Source organism: Phaseolus vulgaris, chromosome 7, assembly GCF_051622355.1.
Source record: "Phaseolus vulgaris cultivar YP4 chromosome 7, ASM5162235v1, whole genome shotgun sequence".
NCBI lineage: Eukaryota > Viridiplantae > Streptophyta > Magnoliopsida > Fabales > Fabaceae > Phaseolus > Phaseolus vulgaris.
The window spans coordinates 21,920,136-21,933,764 of NC_143504.1; the positions used below are offsets into that span (position 1 = coordinate 21,920,136).

The 13,629-nt window shown below is 44.9% G+C and overlaps 2 protein-coding genes across 2 annotated transcripts; one reads left to right on the plus strand and one right to left on the minus strand.

Annotated features, from left to right (window-relative positions):
• The first annotated feature begins 648 nt into the window (after nt 1–648).
• Nucleotides 649–1,907, plus strand: LOC137817211 (uncharacterized). Its single transcript, XM_068620455.2, has 4 exons — nt 649–928; nt 1,005–1,181; nt 1,361–1,567; nt 1,670–1,907. Exons 1-4 carry the CDS (start codon nt 923–925, stop codon nt 1,730–1,732), a joined length of 453 nt encoding a protein of 150 aa, XP_068476556.1. The 5' UTR covers nt 649–922; the 3' UTR covers nt 1,733–1,907.
• A 2,838-nt stretch (nt 1,908–4,745) lies between these two features.
• On the minus strand, nt 4,746–10,567 carry LOC150025828 (uncharacterized). The gene is made up of 2 exons (XM_090304761.1): nt 10,078–10,567; nt 4,746–5,221 (listed from the first exon to the last, which is right to left on the minus strand). Exons 1-2 carry the CDS (start codon nt 10,565–10,567, stop codon nt 4,746–4,748), a joined length of 966 nt encoding a protein of 321 aa, XP_090160887.1.
• Between the last annotated feature and the right edge of the window lie 3,062 nt (nt 10,568–13,629).

Here is a 13,629-nt window from a genome sequence, read left to right on the forward strand (position 1 = left end):
GATCCGTTACATAAAATAATATAGATGAGGAAACACTTACTTCATTTTCCTCTAGATAATCTAGATAAGAAAAAAAAAACTTACTTTGTTTCAAGAATTGATATGTACAAGACAAGGGGTAATTGACCTGACGAATCTGTGTGATAGGAAGAGATCCGGCATTCCTGAATGAAATCATATCAATGGTCTCTTGGGCCCCATTAAAAAAGTTTGCCATCTTTTATTATTATTTGGAAGATAAACTGATAAACACATTCATGGTAAAGGCAAATTTAAGTGCAATAAGTGAGGAGAAGACAGAGTGAACAGTGACAGTTTGGCAGCAACAATAAACATTCAAATTCCAAGCTTTTTCAGATTGGTCATGCTTGTGCACAGTAACACGCACACACTTTTCTGCATTAGGTAGGAACGTGAAAAGGAATAAGAAGGCCATGGAGGGTCCCTATCTCATACCTGTACTTTGCTGCTTCCTCATTCAATTGCCCCTTCACTCAACATCAACCACCACACTTTGCAGAAGCAAAAGCCACTAACATAGCATAACAACAACAACCATCTTATTACTACTACTAGTTTTATTATTATTATTACTACCCTGAAAAAATATATATAAAGTGACGTCTCTCTGTGTTGAAACTGATTCGTGGTATAAAAATGGTCTGTGACGGCAGTGCCCTGGCAGGCCCTTTATTACATAGACATGGTTATGGTCAGTGGCACCCTTCATTCTCTGTCATAATCATAATTCAACCGTGTAAAAAGGCTTTTACCATTCCACTCCTCCCCTTCACCTCTCACTTTTCAGACACCGAAGTGTCTGAGGTTTTATTAGGAAACACCTCTTCCCCACTTTCTCTAACCTTTTTGCTCCCAACTTTCTTTCTTTCTTTCTGCCTTCGGTTTTATACACCTCCACAGAATGGATGTAAGCTTCTTTGGTACCCTTTCTTTTTAGTCACTACTTATGGTTATAACTAATGATTGGTTTTTCATGGTAATAGGAGTGGAAGAGAGACGCAAACATTCCAGAGTTTGGGAACTGGGATTTCACCAATGAGTTCCCAATCACTCGCTATTTCGAGAGTGCAACACAGCCGCGTGTGCTTCGTTACACTTCTTCCTCCGCTGAAACTCGTCTCCACAACAAACCTCGCCCCCTTCGAAATCATAGCAAACAGGTTCCTTTAATTACTTCCTCAAATTCATGCATGATGATACGGAGGTGTTGTGAACTGTGACGGCTCATGATGTGGTTGTTGAAAACACATGGGCTTCGTTTGTCATATTCTTGCTTTATGGCCAAACCATGAAACCGGTTTCTGAGGCTGTTTGACTTAATTTGTGACTGTGGGTGCAGGATACGAGGAACAAGGGAAGGAGGTGCCCACATGGTAATGCTAACAAAGGAAATGTGTACGTCGTAAGGGAACAGTCAAGGAAGACAAATAGAAGAAGGAAGCATATGCAGGTGCAAGAAGACCACACTGCTCCACGAACTCCCAAACCCGTTGACGAAGATCTCTATAAGATCCCTCCCGAACTCCTCCACACTTCCAACAAACGGGTGCCTCATCCAACTCACCCAACTCTCTTCTTTTTTTCTTATTTATTTTAATGCCATGTTTGTGCAAAAAATGTCTTGACTTCATTTATTATGGTTTTGTAGAAGAAAATTATGGGGTTCATTTCCAGGTGTCTTGTACTTCTTGCTTGTCATGAGCATTGCTAAGCTGGAATCGGAAGGGGAGTTTTTTGCAGAGGGAACGGAAATGTGTTTCAATAATGGTGACAGTGACGCTTGTTGGTTTTTTTATATGGGATTAAGATGTGAATGTTTTGATTTTTAAAATTTATCTTTTGAGTGGCCATATTATATATATAGTTTCCTAAGTCATTGAAGTGAAGTGAGATTAATTAATAGCTGTTTGTAAATGCGGTGAATGTGAGTGTCTAACGCTAATTAATACTAATAGTGAATGCAGGTGTCGGGGGCGGTGGTGTGGTGTGGTGTCTCTTTTATTGGAATGATGCTCTTGGTTGGGACTTTGGTGGGATTATGCATTCAAGCATTAACTACTCATCCCATCCATTGTCACTTTCAGTATGCAAACATCTTTTCTTAGCCATGACAACATAGTGAAGCATCGAACTAGGTGGGCTATGGTGGACCACAATAATATCCATCCATTAGATTAATCTGGTTACTGTAGTTTAGTTCGCACCAGGCTTTTCAACTCCTTCCCATCAAACTCTCTTGCCACACTCTCACAAATCACTTCTCACATGTAGTTGGTTTTGTTTTCCTTTCTTTTCTCATCTCTTGTCAAACTCCCTTCACCGGAGAAGCGTGCAACTCCATCCATCATAACTATGCTTCCGTCTCCGTCATTGACAACACTACGTACACCTCCTCCACAACCTCTTCAACGTGGTACTGTGCACGTCAACAGCATCATCGTGTGCTTCTTCAAAATTCTAGAAGCGTGCATAATACCAAACTCCAAGCTCTACGTTTGCAAAAAAAAAAAAATTGATAAAGGGAAATATTTTTTAATTTTTTTATCAGTAGATAAAGGGAAATATAATATGGTAAAGTTCAAGAGGGACACGTGAATTGAAATTTAAAAAATTTCCGTATATTTAAAAATTTACTCTTTTGAAATTTTACTTCGCTTAATCAACATATTAAAAGTTTCAGTTTTAACAACTTAATTTACTAAGATTTCCACAAGCACAAATTAAAAACAAGAATTAAAAGATAAAAAAAAGAAGAATTTTTATATTGAAGAGTGAATTTAGCTATGCTAGCTATTGTCATACTAAAAACAACAAAATCAGATTACAAGATGGATTAGAATAAACTGCAGAATTCTACAGAAAATACATAACATGATCTAACTAATTACACTGATAATCAAAAGATAAAAAAAAACAAAAGAATTTGTATAACGAAGAGTGAATTTAGCTATACTAGCTACGCTCATACTAAAATCAGATTACAAGATGGACCAGAAATGAACTGCAAAATTCTATAGAAAATATATAACATGATCTCACTAATTACACTAATAATCAAATCAGATGTTTTTCTATGAACAAACAAAATTGACTTCCAAGATTACTAAAGTCTCAAGAACACAACTTTTAATCTCATAATTAGAACTCTTCAGAAAAAATTCTTTCTCTAATTTTTTTTTTTCAAAAACAAGTTTAACATATTGAAACTTCATAGGAATATGTTGATTTCACTTATTGGTATACACAGACTGAATCATAGTTCCAGTATGTTAAAAACAAACTAATAAAGCCGTTTTAGAAAATAAGTAATTTCAATTGGGAAAATAAGTAATTTCAACTGGTCAGCCGTCGTTGACTTCAAAGGTAGATGGTGGTTGTTCCTATCTCCTGGTGGGCTAGCAAAATATTCTTTCAACTTGAGGAATGATTCCTGACACTCCTTGGTCCATACGAACCTGCTATTTCTCTTTAGGCACTAGAAGTAGGGATGCCCCTAATCTCCTCCCGCTAACACGAATCTGGACAAAGCCGCCATACGAACCTGCTATTGCCTCTATCCCACGCTCAGTGAGTAGGAACCCTAAAAACTTGTCTGCCTCTACCCCAAACACACACTTTTCGGCGTTCAACTTTAACCTGTACTTGGCTATCTTGGTAAATAACTCTTCAAAATTAGTGACGTGTTGATCCTTCACCTGGGAGGTGACCACCATGTCGTCCACATACGCTTGGACATTTCGCCCTATCATGGGCGCGAGTACTCTGTCCATCAACCGCTGGTAGGTTGCACCTGCGTTCTTTAGCCCAAAGAGCATTACCTTGTAGCAATAACAGGAGAGCTTTGTCATGAACGCTGTCTTGCACAAGTCCCTAGGATGCATCCAGATCTAGTTGTATCCAGATAAGGCATCCAGAAGCTAAGAAGCTAAGAAGCTTGCAGCCTGATGCGCTGTCCACCAGGGCGTCGATACTGGGCAGTGGGTACGAGTCCTTCGGGCAAGCTTTGTTCAAATATGTGAAGTCGATGCACATTCTCCACTTGTCGTTGGCTTTCTTGACCAATACTACGTTCGCTAGCCATTTGGGGTACTGGATCTCCCTTATGTGGCCAGCGTCTAACAACTTCTGAGTCTCCTACCTGATGACCAATCGCTTTTCTTCATTGAACTTTCTTCTCCTCTAGCGTACCGGTCGAACCTGGGGGTCCATGGTGAGGTGGTGGCACAGGAAATCTGGGTTGATGCCAGGCATGTCTAAGGCAGTCCATGCGAAGGCATCCAAGTGTCGTGCTATCACCTCAACAATCTGGTCCTGCACCTCCTAGCTTAGGGACCTGCCCAGCTTGAATTTCCTTCCCCAATCTCTTTTTCCAGCACTTCCTCTGCTGGTTCGAGTCGATCTTTTCGGGCGACCTCTACTCGGGTAACCCCTTCTCCCCCTAGGGGTTGGTGGGTTACAACGCACAACCCTCTCTTCGTCTTTAGGCTATTCTCGTAGCACTTCTTTGTTGCCTTCTAGTCACACTTGATTGTTATCACCGTTCCCTCAAGGGAGGGAAACTTCATCTACATGTGCCTCGTGGAGGCTACCGCCTTTGTTCTGTTTAGGGCAGGTCTGCCCAGAAGGATGTTGTAGGCTGAAGGGGCGTAGACAACAAGGTACCTTATGTTCACTGTGCGAGATGCGACACCATCTGTGAAAATGGTTCTTAGCTCTATGTGCCCTCACACCTCCACCTGGTCCCCAGCAAAGCCATATAGGCAATCGTCGTAAAGCCTCAACTGATCGGTTGACAATTGTAGCTTATTGAAGGTCGACCAGAACATCATGTCTGTCGAACTTCCCTGGTCGATGAGGACTCGATGCACCTTCCTACATGCTGTTACCACGGAAATCACCACATGATCGTTGTCATGTGGGACTACATCCTGCAGATCGGACTTCGTGAAGCGGAGTTTGGGGTCTAGGGCCTGGTCGACCTCCTCTGCTTCGACTGCCATCACCTCTCTGGCATACTTCCTTAGTTGGGAGGCAGTGCATCCTCCTCCCGAGAATCCCCCAACGATCGTGTTGATTTCTCCATGGAAAGGTATTTCATGTCCCTGATTTCCCACGGGGACCGTTGCCGTAGGGGCTCTATGGGTCTCTTGCAGGTATTCCTTCAGGAAATCATTCCTGACCAGTTCATCTAACTGGAATCCTAACGCCAAGCAGTTGCGCAGGCTGTGGCCAAAGGCTTGGTGGAACTCGCACCAAGCGTTTTTGCTGGGCCCTAGCCTCTTATCGATCTTCAGTGGAGACTTTAATCTATCGGCCACGTTGGGGATGGCGAGCAACTCCTTAAGGTCTATCCGAAAATTGTGTCTGGTGGGAGCGTTTTCTTTCGTGCGTGCTCTGGTCTGGGGCTTCCTTGCTTCATACGGTGACTATTTTCCCGGGGCTTTCTTATTCGTCGTGGCCTCATGTACCGTTATAGGCTGAGGACGACTGGTTCCCCGAGGTCGGACTGGGCCAATGCTACCGCGTTTCTCTATGACCTCTCATTCTGCGAAGATGTGGGCCACTACTCGACGTCTGATCTCGCAAAACGTCCTTGGGCGACATCTTATTAGTGAATCATTGAAGACCTCAAGTCGTTGGGCAGCATCGCTAGGGTCAATCACCGCATCCGAGGTATTGTCCGCTTTGGAGGTCGGTGCTCTGTCACGGTTTTGTCCTTAAAAGGTGCCTCGAAGGGTGAAGGGAGGAGGGAGTATATAAACTGCCCTTGGCCTCGATTCCTGAGCGATGTGGGACTGTATTGGCATACGGGAACAAGCCCCCCCAGTCGAGGTCTAAGGGGAGTGGATCCCCCTAGTTGAGGGGCGAAGGAGCCTCTTCGGCCCTACGGTGGGTGCCATTGTTCCGACCTCAAGTCGTTGGGTAGCATCGCTAGGGTCAATCACCGCATCCGAGGTGTTGTCCGCTTTGGAGGTCGGTGCTCCGTCACGGTTTTGTCCTTAAAAGGCGCCTCGAAGGGTGAAGGGAGGAGGGAGTATATAAACTGCCCTTGGCCTCGATTCCGGGGCCAACTCATGCGCCCCTAATTACTAGTTACTTGCCCTAGGGGTGTATCTTCCTTTCTCTCGTACCATGCACGTGGTTCTCCCCTGGTTATGGCCCTTTCATGGGTCGTATCTGTACCAGAGTCTCCCAGCAGTGGTGTGGATACTTCACAAGTCAGGATATCCCCTTCTGGTGCTAGACTTATGGCCTTGAAGCCACCTTTCTCTTCTCCTTTTTACTGTTCTGGACTGCCGAGGCTCGAATCCTCTTTGCGATGTCTTTGCTCGGCGATGTCTTACTTCAGGCGACGTCTTACTCGGGCGATGTCTCGAGCGGTCGACTTGTTGGCTTTCCTTCCTTGGGTCCCTTGAGGGGTCCCACCATGTGTTTGACTTTGACTTCTGGTCAACACCCAAGGACGGGACGGTACACGAACAGTTCTTCTAAGTCAGCAACATGCTGACTTTTCTCCAGGGACGTCACGACCATATCATCAACATAAGCTTGCACGTTCCTCCCAAGCATAGGCGCAAGCACCTTATCCATCAGCCTCTGGTACGTGGCTCCCACATTCTTCAGCCCAAAGGGGTCTTTTCTTCATCCATGGGGTGCATCTTAATTTGATTGTACCCTGAGAAGGCGTCCAAGAAACTTAACAACTTGCACCCTGCTGCGCTGTCCACCAGGGCATCTATATTCGGCAAAGGATAGGAATCCTTTGGACAGGCTTTGTTCAGATCTGTGAAGTCGACGCACATTCGCCATTTCTCATTGCTCTTTTTTACCAATACAACATTGGCGAGCCATTTTGGATACTGTATCTCCTTGATATGACCTGCGGCGAGGAGTTTCTGTGTTTCATCTCTGATCGCCTGTCTCCTTTCTTCGTTGAACTTCCTTCTTCTCTGTCGGACTGGCTCGATTTGAGGGTCCATTGCTAAACGATGACATAGGAAATCAGGGTCAATCCCCGGCATATCTGAGGCAGACCACGCGAACGCGTCCAGATGTCTGCCTATCACCTTGGCGATCTGGTCCTGCGTCTCGCCATCTAGGGTCTTCCCCAGCTTGAATGTTTTTCTGCCGATCTTCTTCTCAAGCCAATCCTCAAAAGGTCGGGGCCTCTTCTCGCTGGCAACCAGCGCTCTTGCAATACCTGACTCCCTGGCGATCGCCGGACGGTTTTTCTCTTCCTCCACCCGGGCGGCGCTCTCGGACCTCACTTCGACATCCTCCATTGTCACATCGCCTTCGGTGGCCACCTCCAACGCTGCATCCACAACTCACTGGTTTTCCTGCGCAGGCTCCACGCCAGGGGGCAGAGTTGTGGTTACATGGCATACCGATCTCTTGTTCTTGAGGCTGTTTTCGTAGCACTTCTTTGTCTCCTTCTGATCAGAGCGGATGGTGATGACTACCCCCTCCATTGAAGGTAACTTGACCTTCATGTGCCGCGTGGAGAGCATAGCCCCTATCCTGTTGAGTGTCGGCCTTCCCAACAGGATATTGTATGCCGAAGGAGCGTTCATGACAAGGTACCTGATCTTCTCTGTGCGCGAGGCTGCTCCATCCGTGAACGTCGTCCTTAACTTAATGTACCCCCTGACCTCCACTTGATCGCCAGCAAAATCGTATAAGCAGCCCCCATATGGCCTCAGCTGGTCTGGAGATAGCTGTAACTTTTCGAAAGTCGGCCAAAACATCACATCTGCCGAGCTCCCCTGGTTGACCAACGCTCGATGAACCATCCTTCCCGCCGTATCAAACGAGATTACAATGGGATCGTTGTCGTGGGGCACAACATCCCTGAGGTCTTCCTTGGTGAACGTGATGTCCACATCGGGTAAGCGATCCTCGAAAGCTTCTACTGACATCACAGACCTTGCATACTTCTTGCGTTGCGACGCGGTACACCCACCGCCTGAGAACCCACCGCCTGAGAACCCACCAGCTATGGTGTGGACCTCGCCATGAATGGGTACCTTGTGCTGCTGTCCCTCACTACTCACCGGTTGTGAACCTGACGATTGTCCCGTCTGCTTCTCCGCAAAGTAGTCCTTCAAGAAGCCATTCTTTACGAGTTCATCCAACTTGTAGCCCAACGCCAAACAGTTGTTAATATGGTGCCCGAATGCTTCGTGGAATTTGCACCATGATTCCTTGTGAGGTCCCAACACCTTGTCAGATTTTGCCGGGGGCCTAAACCTATCAGCTATGTTGGGCACAACGATGAGGTCTTTGAGTTCCACCACAAAGTTGGGCCTTAGTGGCCTACTTCCCTCTCTCCTTCCTTCCGCTCGACCCCTAGGCTGGGTCCTCCTGGTTTCATAGGTGCGCTTTCTGTCTGGGTTATTTCTTTCTGTGGCAGCTTCGTGAACCCTAACAGGTTGCGTGCGTATCTGCGCTCTCGGTCGTGTGGGTGCGGCGATCGTGCATTTCTCGTATGCCTCGCCCTCTGAGGCAATATGCTCTACCGCTTGTCGCCTTACTTCAGCAAAAGTTTTGGGGCGGCTGCAGTTAAGCGATTTACTGAAAGACCCGGGACGTACCCCCTTCCTGAATGCGTACACAATCATGGGTTCGTCTGTGGTACCCACCTTCACCACCTGTGCCCCAAAGCGGCTTATGTATTCCTTCAGGGTCTCACCTTGAAATTGCTTTACGTCGAAAAGGTCGTACGGAACTGGGGTTGGGGCCCTGTTGGCTAGTTACTGCTCTCTGAATAGTCGTGAGAGCTGGGCGAAAGACGTGATGTGACCCTCTGGGAGGCTGATGAACCAATCCATAGCCATCCCAGTCAGAGTGATCATGAAGAGCTTGCACCTTACGCCAACCAGTTCTGGGTGTTTCGGTAAGGTTGAATGTTGCTTTGAGGTAACCTGTTGGTTATATTTTTGGGTATGTTTTTCTCACTTTAAGGTTGTTATGCTCCAACCATAAAGGAGAGTTTCTTTTGTGGATGATATAGGAAGTCCACTTGTGGTTACTGTATATGGGTTGGGATACCTCTGATGTATCCCCTTTAATTTTATTTATTCATTGCTGATAAAAAAAAAATCAGAACCGCCAACCAACTACATCTGTGTGTGGAACGCAGTGAGGTGTGCCTCAAGATCTTCCAACCCTGTGAAGGTTACCTTAGGCCCTGTGAACGTATTGGGGATCACTGTCTCTAGGATCGCCTGTGAGAATGGTGTTGTGAATTCCCGAGGTGGGGAGGCAGCCTCAGGTTCGTCTCCGCCACGCCATCCACGGCGTAACTCCTCGTTGGTACGGTGGAGCTCATCGTTTCTCACCTGAGAAGCTGTGAGATCCACCTGCATGAGCTCCTACTCCGCTTTCGACGCCGCCATTGCGTCCTGCAGCCCTTGCATCATGCCCATGAGTTGTTGCATGGTCATCTCTTCACTCCTGGCGCGTGCAGGTCTAGTGGCCATGGCTTTTTGGAAGCCCTCATACTTATCTGGGTTTTGAGAACTAGAACTGAAAAACGTGTGCGGTGGGACTGATGTTTATATCGGCCCTACGGTGGGCGCCATTGTTCCGACCTCAAGTCGTTGGGCAACATCGCTAGGGTCAATCACCGCATCCGAGGTATTGTCCGCTTTGGAGGTCGGTGCTCCGTCACGGTTTTGTCCTTAAAAGGCGCCTCGAAGGGTGAAGGGAGGAGGGAGTATATAAACTGCCCTTGGCCTCGATTCCTGAGCGATGTGGGACTGTATTGGCATACGGGAACAAGCCCCCCAGTCGAGGTATAAGGGGAGTGGATACCCCTAGGTTAGGGGCGAAGGAGCCTCTTCGGCCCCACGGTGGGCGCCATTGTTCCGACCTCAAGTCGTTGGGCAGCATCGCTAGGGTCAATCACCGCATTCGAGGTATTGTCCGCTTTGGAGGTCGGTGCTCCGTTACGATTTTGTCCTTAAAAGGCACCTCGAAGGGTGAAGGGAGGAAGGAGTATATAAACTGCCCTTGGCCTCGATTCCTGAGCAATGTGGGACTTTATTGGCATACGGGAACAGAAGTGTCCTGGCAGCACTCCTTTCCTGAAGGTGTGCACCGTCATGTCTTCGTCCTTAGTGTGTAGCTTCACCACCTGTGCCCCAAATCTGTTTAAGAAATCTTTCAATGGTTCTCCCTGGTATTGCCTTAATTCAAAAAGATCGTAAGAGATTGGAGGGGGAGCTCGGTTGAAAATGTATTGTTCTTTGAACAATGTTAGGAATTGATCGAACGAAGTAATGTGACCATCAGGAAGACTAACAAACATGTCCAACGCTGTTCCTGAAAACGTACTCATGAACAGTTTACAGTGCATGGCATTGGAGTCTCCTGAAAGCATTATCTGGGTGTGGAAAACTGTGATATGGGCTTCTGGGTCCTCTACACCCGTGAAAGTGACCTCTGGGCCCATGAAGGTGGTTGTTATCACAGTGTCCATGATCGCCTGAGAAAACAGCATGGGGCGAGCCCTAACTGGCATGGGCAGAGCTCGCTCATCCATTGCACGTTCCCCCACGTGTTGCAGATACCTGCGCAGTTCTTTATTGGTTCTGCGCAACTCTTCATTGTTTGCATGCGATGCGGTCAGGTCGACCTAGAAACGATCCTGATCGACTCTGGACGCCGCTACTGCTTGTTGAAGGGCACGTATGGTCTCCATGAGTTGTTGTATGGTGATGTTGTCCCCTCCTTCTAGCGCAGTTGATCCTTGCCTCGTGTTCCTCATGTTGCTGGATCGCTCTCAACACGATTGTGAATGAGACCTAGTTTTATCGAGCCCCACAGTGGGCGCCAAATGTTCTCGCCGATTGACTCAGCCGCCGTTGACTTCAAAGGTAGATGGTGACTCCTCTTATCTCCTGGTGGTTTTTGCTTTCTCCTTTGGTGACTGAGAGTGGCTCCATTTGAAATAGAGGGGGACCTACCTGTTGATTGCACTCCGACGATCAAGTCAGTACTAGGCTAGAACAATAAGTATGTAAAAGCAGTTTTAGACTCAGAAACGGCGTACCTTTCTACGGTTTTTACCACCCTTTATATAGGTTGTAATTAGGTCAACTTCCTCGTCCCACAAGGATCTTTCCTTAAGTGGAATTAGGGTTACTGGTGAGGCATCTTGTGATGCGTTGCACAAGCTTAGTGCAGCCGTGACACAAGACTTGCCTCTTCTGGAGTGTAATATCTCTAACAGTATGGCCGCCAAGGTACCAACTCATGTACCAGCGTTGCGACGCCATCTGTTCTGTGGGTGCTCTAATTATCCATGTGTCATGCATGCAGTCTTTCCTTGGAAACCCTAACCCTTATGGGTCTTAGCGCTTCCAGGGAACACTTGCTTGTGTCGTACCTGAATGTACTATACACAACCCATGCATGATCCTTTTGTGATTTAGGTCTTTCTGGTATTTGAGTGTTAACTCATACTATTTGTGGGGCCCAACTTACGTGGCCCATTATTACTGTCAGACCACCGAGGTCCGATGTCAACATCTGATGTCGATCTCTTCAAAGCCGATGTCCGAGGTCTGGCCAGTACAAATTTAATTATCTTTTTAACCAGTTAAAATTATATGTTTACCAAAATAAGTTTTATCCACTTTCTTCAGGAATATATATATATATATATATAAAGACTATTTTAATATCAAGAAGAATTAATACAAATAAATGACGCACACGCACACGCACACAACAGAAACATAGTCTTCATTTCTTCATGAGGATTGAATTTATCAAATATAATTTAGCACAAGCTTTAGCTACAACAACTTCCTCTATTTGATGAAGACAAATCATCGATGATATCAAAATGGATTTCTATGATCAAGCCCTACAAAACAAGGGAAAAACACGAGCAAAAATAGAGCAAGAACAAAAACACTAAAACCAAGAGAGTATGATGTATTAACCAGTGCCCACTTGTTAAACGTTGTCTTAAAATACAATAGACATTATCACTCTAATGCGATGTGCTAGACAGTCTATAAAAGCAGTAGAAGGTCTCTAGTTTAGTGTCTACTGTGCTAGACGTTTCCAATTTAGCATCTATTGTGCTAGATGATCTTTGGTTTAGCATCTACTATGCTACATGGTCTCTAGTTTAGCATCTATTATTCTAAACAATCTCTGGTTTAGCGTTTATTATACTTATTATACCGTCTCTCATAAATGTTAGACATTTGTACCGCATAACGTCTAATGTACCTCATTTGGAGCATTTACTACATACTTCACCTCCTTTTTTTACCTAGTTCTACAATCAAATAATCAAGATACTCTTCCCCTTTGGCTTCATCAAATGGTGACCAAAGGTAACATAAAACAAATAGTAAGACAAATCAAGAAGATGTGTATAAAATGTGCTAGATTATCTGACATAGAACAGTGCCTCAATCAATATACAGTCTCCACACGCCAACCACTAAATGATCTACCAAATAGTGTGAGTAAATTGTCTAACCAGATCAAATAATAGGTAACAAATAGAAAATAAAAGTCACAATCAAAACGTACACACTGCAAAATGTGTTTCGCCCCATTAAGATCATCAATTAGGGTAGAACGATAAAAAAAAAAACAACAAGAGTTCAATATAGTAGTACAGTAATCCATAACAATTAAATGAAAATGCATATGAAAATATAAAGGATACATATTCCTAGTTTCCCCTACCACAAGAAAGGTTAGCAAGTTGCTCTTGCACTACTTCAATCTAATAGTTTAGGTGATGAAATCTTGCAGTACAAAATTCATAGTGGTCTTTCTTATCACTTGTGATGATGTCTAAAGATTAGCATCATTCTTTCAAATGGAGATAAGGGTTCACCACATTATACAAGATAAGGAACAAGAGCAGTATCACTATACATGACATTTTGCATAGTTGCAGCATTACTAGGACTGACTTCATTTTGTGACTCAACTCCAATAGCATCCTTGTAAAAAAATAGACACTCACTCACACTTAAATTCTCTCTAAAAGAAACACTCTTCTTTTCAATTCTCTCTATTGTATTTCTTTCTGTGGTGTATCTTACAATTGAGAGAGCATCCTATTTATAGGCTTTAGGAAGCTCTTCTAGAAAAGTCTTCATTATGGCCTTAAAACCACACTAACAACACAATTAAAATCCCACTCACAACTTTTGACCTTTTACATATCCAAACTCCCATTCTACTCTTTTCTAGTAACTTCTAACTTTAAAACCCACAAATTACATTAAAGTTTATTCAACAAAACTCCCCCATAAACTTAAATGTTTCTACCATCCATCATGCCAATCATCTTCTTGAATTTGTCGAAAAAGACTTTCGGTAGCGGTTTTGTGAAGATATCAGCAACTTGATCTTGACTTGCCACATGCACCAATTCCACACTTCCTTTCTTCACATGATAACGAATAAAGTGAAAACGAACGTCAATATGTTTGCTTCTTTCATGGTTCACTGGGTTCTTTGCCAACTCAATTGCTGATTTGTTGTCAACTTGAATCACAATTGCATCTAGTTGCTTTAGCTCCATCTTACTCAACAAGTTTCTTAGCCATATCGCATGACATACAC

Bases quoted from the DNA above. Each gene is read 5' to 3' on its own strand.
- LOC137817211 (XM_068620455.2), top strand. The intron at 1,182-1,360 runs GTTCCTTTAATT...CTGTGGGTGCAG, and splicing joins TTCGAAATCATAGCAAACAG to GATACGAGGAACAAGGGAAG. The intron at 1,568-1,669 runs GTGCCTCATCCA...ATGGTTTTGTAG, and splicing joins TCCACACTTCCAACAAACGG to AAGAAAATTATGGGGTTCAT.
- LOC150025828 (XM_090304761.1), bottom strand. From the start codon at position 10,567: ATGGATGAGCGAGCTCTGCCCATGCCAGTTAGGGCTCGCCCCATGCTG. The intron at 5,222-10,077 runs GTATGCCAATAA...GCTTGGCGTTAG, and splicing joins GCCAGGACACTTCTGTTCCC to GATTCCAGTTAGATGAACTG.